Below are 12,219 nucleotides of genomic sequence, written 5' to 3' on the forward strand. Positions count from 1 at the left end.
CTAATCGCGGCTACCTGAACATGGTGCGTGACACATCGAGTCGATGCAAGATGCTCAGTACCACGACCCAGACGTCGACATTCACTTCCTTCGCGTACCTTCCGGCTGCGGGACGTTCCGCAAGGTCAAGTGATCAAACGCTCTGGAGCTCAAAAGCTGCGAGCACAGACAGCTCAAGCCGCCGCACGAGAACTCTTCCATCATCTCGCGCCTCATACCCACGTCAACAAACAGACGTCACCAGTTGAAGCTTGCTATTGACGCACCAAACACCACGACACAACAATAGCCACAACTCACATTTTCAGTCGAAACCCCGACAACAATCCATCACGAATGTCATCATGGGCATTGACCGACTCTACTACTGGACTGCCGCCCTCGGACTCGCCTCCTTCTGTTGCCTCAGCACCTGGGGACCATTCGATGGGAAATTTCACCGACCAAAGAACCAATATGTCAAGCAGCGCAAGAAGTCCAATGTCGCCGCCTCTGCCGCCGCAGAGAAAGCAGAAAAACTCGCCAGTGAGGTCGGACTCGATGGAGTGGCAGACCGAGCCAGCGCAAAGAAGCGCAAGTATGAGCGAGGAGCGCGAGATGAGCGGGATGATGAACCAGCCGCGCGACCTAGCACAAAGCAAGACCGACGTAGGTCTCGGGCCCAGACTCCAGGACCAGCCAGACGGCACAAGCATGGACATGGAGACGACACGACCGTCTTCCACTCCAGCACCTACGACAGCAGCGACAGCTCACGTTCATCAGAGAAGCGCGCTTCACAGCAGCGAAGCTCTCGAGTCAAGCCCACACCATACAGCGGCTACGTCCCCGAGGCAAGTGTAAGACCTGATCAGGTTGGTGGCGAGCAGAGCTAACACTTTGTAGGCCTACGTCCTTGGCACCCCAGTACCAGGCTCACCACTCGAGCCAGTCAACACCCAGCACCGCCACTCGGCCCACCAAAAGCCTTCTGACTTCGCCAAGTCAGATCACAAGACCGGCAAAGCGCACCGAGATGGTGACTATGAGACCTACAAATACCTCTATGGAGGATATGATGACCAGATGCACGCCCCCTTCGAAGGCGCCGCATGAAGAGCATACCGACGACGACTCGAGTGCTGGCCCTGACGATTCGCCATTGAAACACTCACCCGCTAAACGCAAGCTCGGCAATCTACACAAGCGTCGAGTATCTGCATCACCCGAGAAGTTCAACAAGGGCCATTTCGAGCCACTCAGTGTGCGGACGGATCTACCAGTGCCAAGCCGTGGCTCGGAGCCCAAGAAGAGTCGGACGGAGGACAGGAAGATAGAGGTGTACTACGATGCCAATGGAACTCCTCGCATAAGAGCGGCACCAACAAGCATCAGCGCTGGCCTCACTCCACAATCCACCACCTTTAGCCCGTACTTGACCAGCGCGGCGCTGCAGCCTGGCACGCCTCCTACCAGCAGTGTTCCATCGGGGAGTCTATCTGTGGCGAACAGGCTACTCGCCGGACAGTCTGGACGTGTCGCGTCTCGGAAGCCACAAGACAAGAACTTCAGTTTACTCGAGGCCTTCGTCAAGGACAATGCGCTCTGCATCTTGCTAGTGAGCTACCTACCCATGCCGGCACTCATCTCGCTCTACGCCATCTCAAAGACACTTCACCACAGTTTCAACAAACATGCGACCGCGTTTGTTCTCTCCAGCACGCGAACATGGGCACCAAACGCCGATCAGATCTACCCATGGCGCTGTTACAAGCCGCTATGTATCAAAGATCCAATCAAGCGGCAGAAGGCCAGTGCAGAAGCGCAGGGAGCTGCTATTGACATGCTACGAGGCACTTCACGAGACGTACCGAGTATACGCTGGCTGCAGATGGTGACATGGCGAGAAGGTGTGGTGAGGGACATGATCATTCAACTGACCAGCCAAGCCCTGAGAGTACCAACGGACGCTTTGGACGCAATGAAGCGCATGTGGTTCATCCTCGACCTACCACTCAACGCCCATCGCCTGGCCCTCATCTGCAACAAAGACTACATCTCCGACAAAGTCCTCTACCACGCCACCCATATGTTCCTCAAAATCGATATGGCCTTCACAGATCCTGGCATGGAGCCCTTCAGCGCAGCAGACTTGGCACTCAATCGTTACCCGCAAGAATGGCTCCTCGGACAACCGATAGGATCCGCGTTACGCGAACATCTCCTCATGGAGCGAAGTCTGACACCATTATGGCGAGCGCTTCGGGGCTGGAACTGGAACCCAGACGAGCCAATGCAGCCCATGACAGATGACGATATCATCCAATTGTGGCTACGGCGCAAAGCGATGGTGCCTTCCGACGCACCAGACGCGGTGAAGAAGCTGCTCGTTCTGGGTGATAAGGTTGGGTCTTTGCCCAAGGTGGGATACGAGCGAGTCTACCAGCCCGAGAACGATCCCAACCTTTCTCCAGAAGAAAAAGCGAGAGCCATCGCCGCACTACCTCCACCAGCATCCCGCTACCGCCCCCGCCCGCTCTTGACTCCAGACGACCTCATCATGCGTGAATGCGTCCGACGACAGCTGAGACAGCACGAGTGGTGGATCTCGCAAATGTTGTGGGGCTTTGTGTATCCTGGTGGGAGGTTGATACGGACGCGAACGAGGGAGCAGTTGACTGCGATCCAGAGGTCGAATCACTTCAACAGAGTCACTACGATCCCAACGAACGAGGATGGCGAGGAGGTGAAGCCGAAAGATGCAATACCGCCGCCACCGTCTGAGTCTGCGCAAGCTGGACCCAGCATGCAGAAGGAGAAGAGGCAGAATGCGGTTGGTAACAGCGAGCAGCTCCCGGAGACGCCGAAGACGGCGGGAATGTTTGCTGCGAGTACTTCTCAGCTGTAGGATAGGTGGCTACATTGTACCTTGTGTAACTGCTGGACACTGATTAATAATCTTTCCAACTCCTCTCTCCACTCCCATCCTCAACACAAGTCTTCCAACACATCTCACTCCACATTTCACCCTTCCCAAAAATACACCGCCAATCCCCCCACAGCCTTAGCCCTCCCCCTCTCCCCCCTCTTCCTATTCTCCCTCCTCGCCCTCCCCACAACCTCAAAACACGCCTCCTCCACCGGAACATCCCCATCATGCTCATGATAACAACACACCTCCATCTCGAACAACATCCTATACTTAACCCGTCCCCCCCCCCTCTCCTCTCCACCGGCCCCCTCGCCCACCCCACCATAACCAGCCTCAAAAACTCCCCCGGCAAAATAGCCCAATTCGCCTCCAGCCACTCTGGCATCATGTACGCCAACGCGGCGTCAACGAGGTAGGCGCGTAGGGTAGAGTCGGGGTGGGAGGCTGAGTTTGAGAAGGCTAGCGTGAGGAGAGGTTGGACGTAACAGTACCCTGTGCGACCGCTGGAGAGCAGGAGGTATTTGATGACGGTGTTGCGGAGGCAGGTGTCGTCGATGCGTTCGCCGAGGATGAAGAGGGTGCTGAGGAGGGTGAGGTGGTGCTTGATGGCGTTGAAGTCGGAGCTTGGAGCTTGGAGGGTCCGGAATGTAGCCGCCGGAGTAGAGGTAGGCGATGTAGGTGTGGAATGTGGCTGGGTTCTCTGCTGGTAGTGTGATGATAATGGGGCTGTCGCTCTGATCACGCCGTTGTGCTGACAGAGCAGCTCTGAAGAATTTTGGAGTTTTTGCTCAAGATTGATGGGTGGACTAGGAAACTGGTCCTCTCCGATCCCACTTCGACGGCGATGGTCTGTTCGCTGAAGTCACGCCTGCATACTCGTTAGTGTGGAACTTGATGAGTGTCCCGAGGTGGACTCACTTCTCGCGCTTCAACGATGCAGGTGAAGTCATAATGTCCCTTTGACGATCATAGCCGGGCTCGAGGTCGAGCTGCTTGCGACAGGAATAGAAAAGAATAAGGAGTGGTGAGCAAGATGCACCAGCTCAAATGAAGTCTCACTCTCAAGTGGGTACATGATTGTCTGAAAGCTCAAGCACCAAGAGCACCAACGGTCGCTAGCACATGCGCCGATCCTTGCCTCACCACCGGCCGCTAGCGTCTGGCTGTACCTTCTCAGTCCCCTTTCAACACCATACCATCGAGTTGGTTTCTGGCAGAAGGTCCATCAAGATGCTCGTTGGTCAAGCTGGAGGACGAGATGGAATGGACCAGGAAAGGGCGGCTTCAGTAACAATGTCCTTCTCTCCGCTATCTGTACCGAAGCCCATACGTAGTAGTCTTTTGCACGACCAGGGATATCAATCCAGACCACAAACAAGAACTCTAGACGCCTTGCAAACGAACCACACGACATCGCTTCTATCCCGCCTCTATCATCGCGCACCGCAAACGACCAGCTCCGCTCACTGCACTTGGCTGACGATCTCGCTGGCTTTGCTGAGACTCTCCACCATCTGCTGGCACTCTTTCCGCCGTCTGGTTGTGTAGTCGCTCTCCTTGAGAAGGTCGTCGAGTTCTTGTGTGCGGTACATCTGCTCGAGAAGTTCTCTCTGCATTTCGTCTTTCGAGTGTCTGGAGTTGGTCAGTATAAGCCGAATGGAATGGATGGCGATGTGCTTACTCGACGAGGTTCAACATGATAGCCTTTGGCACCATGTCGATGACTGTCCTCCGCACAATGTTGAAGTAGGATGTGATTAGAAGCTTGATCACTTCCACTTCCTGAGTCTCCTTCTCGCTCAGAGTACCGCTGGCCTTCAACGTTGGCGGCGGCGGCTCCATGGCAGCCATCTTCTTCTTGTTCTTACTCGCGAAGAATGACCCGAAAAAGCCAGAGCCATCTCCATTTGATAGGTCTAAGCTAGGGCTTGCTGATCGTGGAGGTTGTGCGCTTGGTGGCAGTGGCTTGCCCGTCTTTGGGTCGACCTGCACAGGCTTGGCAGCATTGTGCTTCTCGTTGACGATCGCCATTGCGCGGTGGCCGTTGATGAAGTCGGGGTGGCCAGTATTGACGTAGCATGCCTCCATAGCCACAAGATCCTTCACCAGTTTATTAGTTGGGTCCATGGCCTTCTTGAAGAACGATACGACCACTTGATGTAGCTTCTCCTTGAGTGCGGGATATCTGCGGTAAAGTGGCTTGTTCATCAATTGTCCGAGGATGCGCACCAGCTCATCGTAGATCAAGCTGACACACTTGAGCGATGGATCTTCCAGGCGTTTGATTTGTTGCTTGACAATGAGCTCAAACGCAGTTGTGCCAACGAAAAGCGCAGGAGAAGAACCAGAGGAGTTGTACAGGATCGTCCGGATGTCGATGTCCTTGACCTGGTCGAATGGGTCTACTGCCTTGATACCGTTGCTGTACAGTTCGTGATATACGAAAGCGATTCGGGCACCACCAGAAAGCTCGATCGATGATAGCTCAGCATTGTGTCCTTCGAGCACTGTTCGGTATTCGCTCGAGAACTCTGTGATGATGTTGAGGATGATGTTTGCAGGGTTGCCGAGCATGCTATCACCAAGCTGCTGCAGTTCTGCCGAGTACTTCTGCAACGAAGCTGAGATACGAGCCTTGATGTCGGGTAGCGTCTGCTTGATGTGCATCATCAGGATGAGGTTGAGCTTTCGTGCCAAGTAGGGTGTTCCGCAGTACGACGCTTTGTTCCTGTACGCCTTGTGGTTCTCAAAGAAGTTCTTCTCGTTCTCCAGCGCGTACGAAATGGCCTTCTTATTCTCAATGTCGCGCTGTCCTCTGTTCACGACCGGGACGTAGCCCAGTCGTAGTGGGATGATACGGCCTGCCAGAATGTCCACTACATCCGTCCCTTCGTCCATCAAGTCAACCTTTGTGAGCACACCGATCGTTCGCTGACCTTCCGGATCGACTTCGCGAGCCAGTTTGAGACCGTCCGAGTTCGCAAGATCGGTGTTCGCTGCCGTGACCGCCAGGATAATGGCATTTGGCTTCTGAATCTGCTTGAGCACCATCTCCCTGATTTGTCGCTCGATATCTCTTGGCTGGTCACCAACGGGCACCTTGGTCAGACCAGGAAGATCGACCAGGGTAAGCGTCAGGACGTTTGGCGAGTAGATGCGCAGGTTGATGGGTGCTGGAGAAATGCCAGCATTTCGGCCCGTCTTGCTCTCGGTCTCCTTGACGATCTCCTCACGGATCTTGTTAAAGTCGTGGAACTTCTGGCCTGGTATATGTAGAAACTCTCCCCACTCTTCCACGTTGGCTTCCTTGTCGCTGGTACCCTCAATCTTCTCGCCGTCTGCTACGCCGTTCTCTTGCGCTTTCTGGGGTGAGGATCGGTTGATGAGTTGCATGATCAGCGGTCGTCGCGTGACAATACCCGTGCCTCGAGGAAGACTATGGTGGTCAGCACATGCACTCGTTTGTCCTTACAGATGTGTTGTCCTTACAAGTCGCGCCCTACTATGTTCTCCAACACCGAACTCTTTCCACTCGATTGCGATCCCACGACGGCGATCTGTGGCAGATCGATTGGGTTTTGCACCTGACCATCCTATTAGTTCCTCCGGTTTGTGGTTTCGGTGGCTTGCGGACACGTACGCCGACTGTAGTGAAGACATCCTGGAGCTTGTTGACGAGCGTGATGAGGCCAGGGTCGTTCACGTTGATCCTGCATGTGTGTTAGTATGGTACATGTCGCAGTATGTCCGGTTGTGGTAGCTGCTCACGCGTTGGGGTTTGTCTGCGCCATGGCAGGCGGTGATCAGGAGTGTTTCGTTGTGGTGTCTGAGTGTGCGCAAAGTGGTGCAGGCTGGGTAGAAGCAATGTGTGCGGTGTGTATTGGATAGTCTGCAGTGCAGAAGAGGTGGACAAGTTGTTGTGGTGTTATGTTGTTGCCTTCACGTTCTCCATCAACGAACATCGGCTCTGACGACGAAGCTCATGTGCTGCTGGCGACTCCCGCGCCACTCCATTCCCAGGGTTCAGCATTCAGCCACATGGCACGGTGCGTTTCACCTGGGCACTTCATCGGCTTCGAGGTCGTCTTCTTTCCACCCAAAACACCTGCATCAAATCCATCGTACCTTATCAGTTGAAATCTCTAGCACTTTCGGGTGTCGCCCTTCGAGGAAGTGTATTATCCTGCCGAACGCTGGACATGATCAACGCCTTCTCGAATCAAGCTGACCAGTCCTCCATCTCCATGGTCACGGGTCTCTTACGTTATATGGTTTCTTGCATTGAAAAGTGACGCCGACTCTTCGAATGTCTATCACACTATCTCAGCCCACAGAACAAAATCCCAAAAAAACACCTCAAGAATCACGCCATCGCGCTGGCCCTCCATGTCGCTATGAATCGCTGTTCGGACGGTGTCGGCAGCGGTATACTCCAAGGTGCCGTATGTGCTGCGACCGGAGAAACCAAGACCCGCCGGAAGCTGGTGGCGAAGTACAGCAAAGCTATCTATGGCAAAGAAGACATGATCCGGCATCGTGTCTAGTGCCGCCTTCAAGCCGAGCTTGTCGCTATCAATCAGGCACTGCAAATGGCTCAGGACACTATCTCGACCCATGGAGGTCTAAACAGGTACCGCGATCGTCGCCGCAGTGGTCACAGCAGAATACTGTCCTGAGCTCGGCACGAGGTGGCTGACACGGAAACATGGCGCCAACGCGACCGCCCAGTTTCCTCAGGCACGGAGCATCGGGCTCGCAGATCAGTCTGAAATCGGCCTGATCCCGGATGTCAGGTGGCGGCTCTCCGTGCATGAGGTCATCGAAGCGACTGTCGTACGCGCAACTCAGCTGACCATCGTAGGTGTCGAGGCGCATTCCATGAAAGAGTACCACTGAGTCGTCATGACGCTTGTTGGAGAAGTGGTTCCTGTCGCCATCATCCACTTTGAAGCGCTCGGCGCCTGGCCAAAGTGGCAGGCGGAAGTCGCTCTCCTTGTCGGGGAGGACTCCGACCATCTTCTTGATCTTGTTGGAGCCGTTTACGGTGTCGCGCATGCACTTGACAACCTGCATGGCACGTAGCACGTCGCGGGCGTCAGTGTAAAGCAAGATCTGCTATGAGGACGTTAGCTGGTGTGGCACAGAAGCAGAAGCGCGTTGCATACCTCCATCAACTCGACCGTCTCGAACACGTCCATGGCCTTCTCGGCGGCCTTGCGCATCTTCTCCTCGGATGTAGACATCGCAGTGGTTTTCGGGTCGGGATCAAGCTCGCTGCAGATATTGGACCTTTGCGAAGTCTGCCGTGTAAGATGAGGCGCGGTTGTTATATGCACAAGGGATAAATGAAAGACAAGAGCAGAGAATGCAGTTTTGTACTTTAGGCGCAAGACAATGGACCGTGCGCCGGAGACACCCGACGGCATGTGATTGCTCATTCACTTGACAATGAATAAGCGAAATACCGAATCCGTCACGCAGCAAACAGAAAGGAAAGAAGGGTGAAATGGATTAACACGCGGCACCGTTCCCACATGCAGAGCTTTTGGGACGCAGACGAAGATCATGAAGGGTAGAGTGAAAGGTGGAGAAAGAAGTACAAGAAGGTAAGGTGCAGAACAAAGCGGTCACAACACACGATCTCAAGGAGACGACCTTGAGCACAAAATCAGGGACTATCTTTTCATTTCCCCCAGACTATCGCCCCTTGATGTCGTTCCACCTTTAGAAGAACCAGCTTTTGCGTACAGACGCTGACCACTCGAGCTTGCCAACCAAATTACCACTCTCCATCATATCCTCGATAGCAGCCCGCCTCCAATGCCATCGAAAGTCGTAGACTGGCTCGAATCGTGACCCTCGCCCGTCATTTGGCCCCTCCACAGATATAACCTCAATACGTACGCCAGCATCAAGGATCGTATCGACAATCCTCTTCGCGGCTCTACTCGCCGCATTCTCGACAACAAAACACCCTCCTGTTCTTGCCCATGCCATGCGCTCAGCATAAGTCTGATCGCATGGAGGCGCAGTGCCGTAGTATTTGTCCTCGAAGCGGAGAGTCAAGTGCTTTACAGTCGCGTTCATGTCCTTCATGCTACGTAGCCATATCGAGAGTGCCTTCTGCTGAAATGGGATTGAAACTTTGCCGTGATCTTCGTAAACGTACTTCTCCTCGGAGTGCCACATGAGGAGTGCCTCGCTTCGGATCTGGCGGCATACTCCCAGGAGAGCTGGAGGCGCCTCTTTGCCAATTTGCTTGATGTCTTGTGCACTCCTGCTGTGTAGAAGAACGAGAGTCCAGATGTCGTTGCGTAGCTCGGCTGGGAGCTTTTGTAATATGCCAGCGGGTTTTGTCATCTCCATAGCTGGCATGGTATGCTGTGCTGATCTGTATTGAGCACGTGAGGAGTAGATCGACTGGCGAGTCTTACTGAGCAGTAATAGCGGAGCCTTGTGATGCTCGAAATGCTCTGATCTGACTGTGATGCCGGTGAAATAGCGTGGTTGATGTCTGAGCAGTATTGTTGGACGATTTGCGTCTTGTGAAGGTGATGACGATGGCGAAGGCGATATGCGAAATTCTGCAAATTCTTATATCCAAAGTGAACCCTTACATAAGGACAAAAAGGTTACAAGTAAGAATGAACTCTGATGCTTAGAAGCATCAAATGTTTCCAACGCCAAGGATTGTCGTCAGGTCAGCAGGCGTGCAGAAAAGGTCGCTACTACCCAAGTGCATCCAAGATTCTATGCCGGAAAATGGGTCGCGATGAACCAAACATACCGCTACATGTTGTCGCGAGTTCCCTCGTCGCCTTAGAAGCCTTCCATAGACTTCTGTTCGGATCCACGTACTCACATCTGCATCAAATGATGAAGGGGCCGAGTATGTGATGGATGAGGCCCAGAAGTATGACTTCAGGAAGGATCGCAAGAGATATGAGGGCAAGACGAGAGATTCATCGTGGTTCCATGCTGAGGCGACTTGATATGACGTGAATGACAGTGCCTGGAGGCACTCCGGTGTCCTGCCGAGCTTGCCTACGGTTCCGACAATGCTTCACGCCTTGTCTTACTGTCTGGGTCAATGTCAGGTGCTTCGCCAATACCAACGGCTCGGTTACCGAATCTGTCTCCAAGGCCGTCGTAGTCGTAGGTAGCAGTGTGGAAAGTGCTCCTGTCATCCCAGATGGCTTGCAAAGTGTTAGCATCCGGTCTTCTGCTCTCCAGACAGACTAACGTACCAAGGTCGTTCGAATTCCTCCATTTGAATCTTACAGTCAGATAGTGATTCTCGTAAACTGTGTTCTTGAACAGAGCCAATAAGCGCTCCGACTCATCTGAATGAAGCTCGTGCATATACCGTGGAAAGGGGCCCAGGGCATATAGGCTCCCGCGCACTACACCGCTCACACGAGTTCATAGATCCAGGAATGTTCGATCCGTACCGCTGGCTAGAAAGCACAGTACCGACGAACCGCACCAACATACCACTGTATCAAGCCTTCAGGCCGTTCGGATCTGGTCGGAGAAGCTGCGTTGAGCGCTCATTTGCTCTTGAGACGATATTTGTGGTAATCGCCTGCATAATCCTGGAGTACGACATACGATCCATTGGAGCCGAGACTACGTGCGAATCCCACAATGAGGACCATGGGAGATGTCCGGAGTATCCTCTCCGAAGACATTTGACCGCTATAGGATCTGGCCCGCAGCTGCGATTCTGTCCGATTGTCTAAGCTTGCTGGAGAGTTGTGGCAAGATACGCCCGATACCAGACACTGTGCGCCCTTCTGAAGCCATGCTCCTGCCAATGCCAGATGGGCTCTGCAGGGTCGGGAGTGTCACTTGAGTACCTAGTTGGGGTTATCTTCTTGTCGCTGTTGTGGTCCAGGGTCCCGCGACTCAGGTGCACGCTGTTGTGCTCTTTCCACGACTTCCTGAGGTGGCGGCTCATGGGCTTGTCGAGGTGGCTGCTGTAGTGGCTGCCGAGCAGGTTGCTGCGGCTACGGCTGGTGATGTTGCGCTTGAGCAGGCTGAGCTAGCTATAGCTGATGGCGCGGCATTGAGCCAGGCCAAAACTGGTGAGGCATGACGTTCTGCTTGAACTGGAGCTGCAAGTGTAGCAGATACGGCGGTGGGGTCCCATGCATGGCCATATGCATTGGCATCTGAATCCGACCAGGTCGGTACAGATGGAGGGACAGTAAGGGGGCTGTGGGAAGCTGATGAAGCCATTGGGGTAGAGGTGCTGCTGGCATGGGCAAAGGAACAGGACTGACCCCAGTCGACCAAGACATGCTTCGAAAGAGACGATATGTCAAAGAGATTTTGTATCAATTCGTGCTCAGAGCTTTCGATTGCAGATGCGGATTCATGCCCTCTGGGCCATTTGCTTGAATGTCATGCACGCGCGCTTCAGACTGGACTACTCCGTTCGTTGCCGCTTGCTTCTTGGCTGGGAGTCGTAGGCCGTCGTGCAATCTAGTTCAGTCTTGTCTTCAGGCGCATTGCCGGCGGAAACATTCATCATCGCGGGCGCCATCTTCATCATCGTCGTCACCTTCGTTAGCTTCTTCTTCGTCGTCATGGTCGTCGCCGTCATTCTCATCATCATCGTCGTCCTCTGTCCCGTTCTCGTTGTCCGAAGCATCGCTGATGTGTTTACCTCGATCATCATACTCGCCAACGATGCGCTCAAACTCATCAAACTCGACGTCCTTGAGCTGTCTACTATGCGGGACACCGTCAATGAGGAGCTTCCGAAAATACTAATCTTAAAGAAATACCGCGCCTCCTTCCCTGAGGTACTGCAGTTCCTAGGCTGGTTATTTTGATACAACAGTACATGTACATGTATACTGGAACATTGAAGGTAGGTCCCATGACGTGAAGAGGTCATTGCATCTGCCAAGGTGTCTCGTGCTCGTGCTCGTTTCACATGCATTACCCCAGCTGTCTAATGCGGCTTATGGCAGTGCGCGCGCGGCCCGTCTCACTGACAGCACCATGGGCCAAGCGAGATAGCATAGGCAGGCCATCGACACTCCTTGGCAGGTTATGTGATGATGCTGTAAGGTGAAGTGTACGTACATGTAAGAAGAAAGCGAAGAGGTGTGAACTGTGAAGGACTTCCAGCTCGCATTTCGCACCTCGCAGCTGGCGATCCGAGCTCCTTCTCCACCTTCAACCTTGGTGGTCCCGGAAACCTGGAGCTCTCCAAAACGATTTCCAATCTCCAGCCTCAAGGCTCACACATCCTGAAACCAACACATAACGACGTACCTTGACGAGCTGAACGACTT

General features: G+C 53.8%; 7 protein-coding genes across 7 annotated transcripts; 1 reads left to right on the forward strand and 6 right to left on the reverse strand.

Annotated features, from left to right (window-relative positions):
- Positions 1 to 344: 344 nt before the first annotated feature.
- Positions 345 to 2,887, forward strand: CLAFUR5_07595 (uncharacterized protein; the record flags this gene model as incomplete). The annotated part of the gene is made up of 2 exons (XM_047906743.1): positions 345 to 839; positions 914 to 2,887. The coding sequence occupies 2 exons, from the start codon at positions 345 to 347 to the stop codon at positions 2,885 to 2,887; spliced, it is 2,469 nt and encodes an 822-aa protein (XP_047763731.1).
- Positions 2,888 to 2,930: 43 nt separating this feature from the next.
- Positions 2,931 to 3,861, reverse strand: CLAFUR5_07596 (uncharacterized protein; the record flags this gene model as incomplete). Its single annotated transcript, XM_047906744.1, has 3 exons — positions 2,931 to 3,611; positions 3,668 to 3,779; positions 3,830 to 3,861. 3 exons carry the CDS (start codon positions 3,859 to 3,861, stop codon positions 2,931 to 2,933), a joined length of 825 nt encoding a protein of 274 aa, XP_047763217.1.
- A 513-nt stretch (positions 3,862 to 4,374) lies between these two features.
- On the reverse strand, positions 4,375 to 6,702 carry CLAFUR5_07597 (Vacuolar protein sorting-associated protein 1; the record flags this gene model as incomplete). The annotated part of the gene is made up of 5 exons (XM_047906745.1): positions 4,375 to 4,543; positions 4,593 to 6,347; positions 6,401 to 6,495; positions 6,552 to 6,621; positions 6,680 to 6,702. The coding sequence occupies 5 exons, from the start codon at positions 6,700 to 6,702 to the stop codon at positions 4,375 to 4,377; spliced, it is 2,112 nt and encodes a 703-aa protein (XP_047763733.1).
- Positions 6,703 to 7,513: 811 nt separating this feature from the next.
- Positions 7,514 to 8,349, reverse strand: CLAFUR5_07598 (uncharacterized protein; the record flags this gene model as incomplete). The annotated part of the gene is made up of 2 exons (XM_047906746.1): positions 7,514 to 8,026; positions 8,077 to 8,349. The coding sequence occupies 2 exons, from the start codon at positions 8,347 to 8,349 to the stop codon at positions 7,514 to 7,516; spliced, it is 786 nt and encodes a 261-aa protein (XP_047762965.1).
- A 286-nt stretch (positions 8,350 to 8,635) lies between these two features.
- On the reverse strand, positions 8,636 to 9,286 carry CLAFUR5_07599 (uncharacterized protein; the record flags this gene model as incomplete). The annotated part of the gene is made up of 1 exon (XM_047906747.1): positions 8,636 to 9,286. The coding sequence occupies one exon, from the start codon at positions 9,284 to 9,286 to the stop codon at positions 8,636 to 8,638; it is 651 nt and encodes a 216-aa protein (XP_047763729.1).
- Positions 9,287 to 9,955: 669 nt separating this feature from the next.
- On the reverse strand, positions 9,956 to 10,273 carry CLAFUR5_07600 (Alpha-ketoglutarate-dependent dioxygenase oryG; the record flags this gene model as incomplete). The annotated part of the gene is made up of 2 exons (XM_047906748.1): positions 9,956 to 10,107; positions 10,159 to 10,273. 2 exons carry the CDS (start codon positions 10,271 to 10,273, stop codon positions 9,956 to 9,958), a joined length of 267 nt encoding a protein of 88 aa, XP_047763678.1.
- A 1,142-nt stretch (positions 10,274 to 11,415) lies between these two features.
- On the reverse strand, positions 11,416 to 11,800 carry CLAFUR5_07601 (uncharacterized protein; the record flags this gene model as incomplete). The annotated part of the gene is made up of 2 exons (XM_047906749.1): positions 11,416 to 11,647; positions 11,769 to 11,800. 2 exons carry the CDS (start codon positions 11,798 to 11,800, stop codon positions 11,416 to 11,418), a joined length of 264 nt encoding a protein of 87 aa, XP_047763677.1.
- Positions 11,801 to 12,219: the final 419 nt, after the last annotated feature.

This window comes from Fulvia fulva, chromosome 6 (genome assembly GCF_020509005.1).
Source record: "Fulvia fulva chromosome 6, complete sequence".
Classification (NCBI taxonomy): Eukaryota; Fungi; Ascomycota; class Dothideomycetes; order Mycosphaerellales; family Mycosphaerellaceae; genus Fulvia; species Fulvia fulva.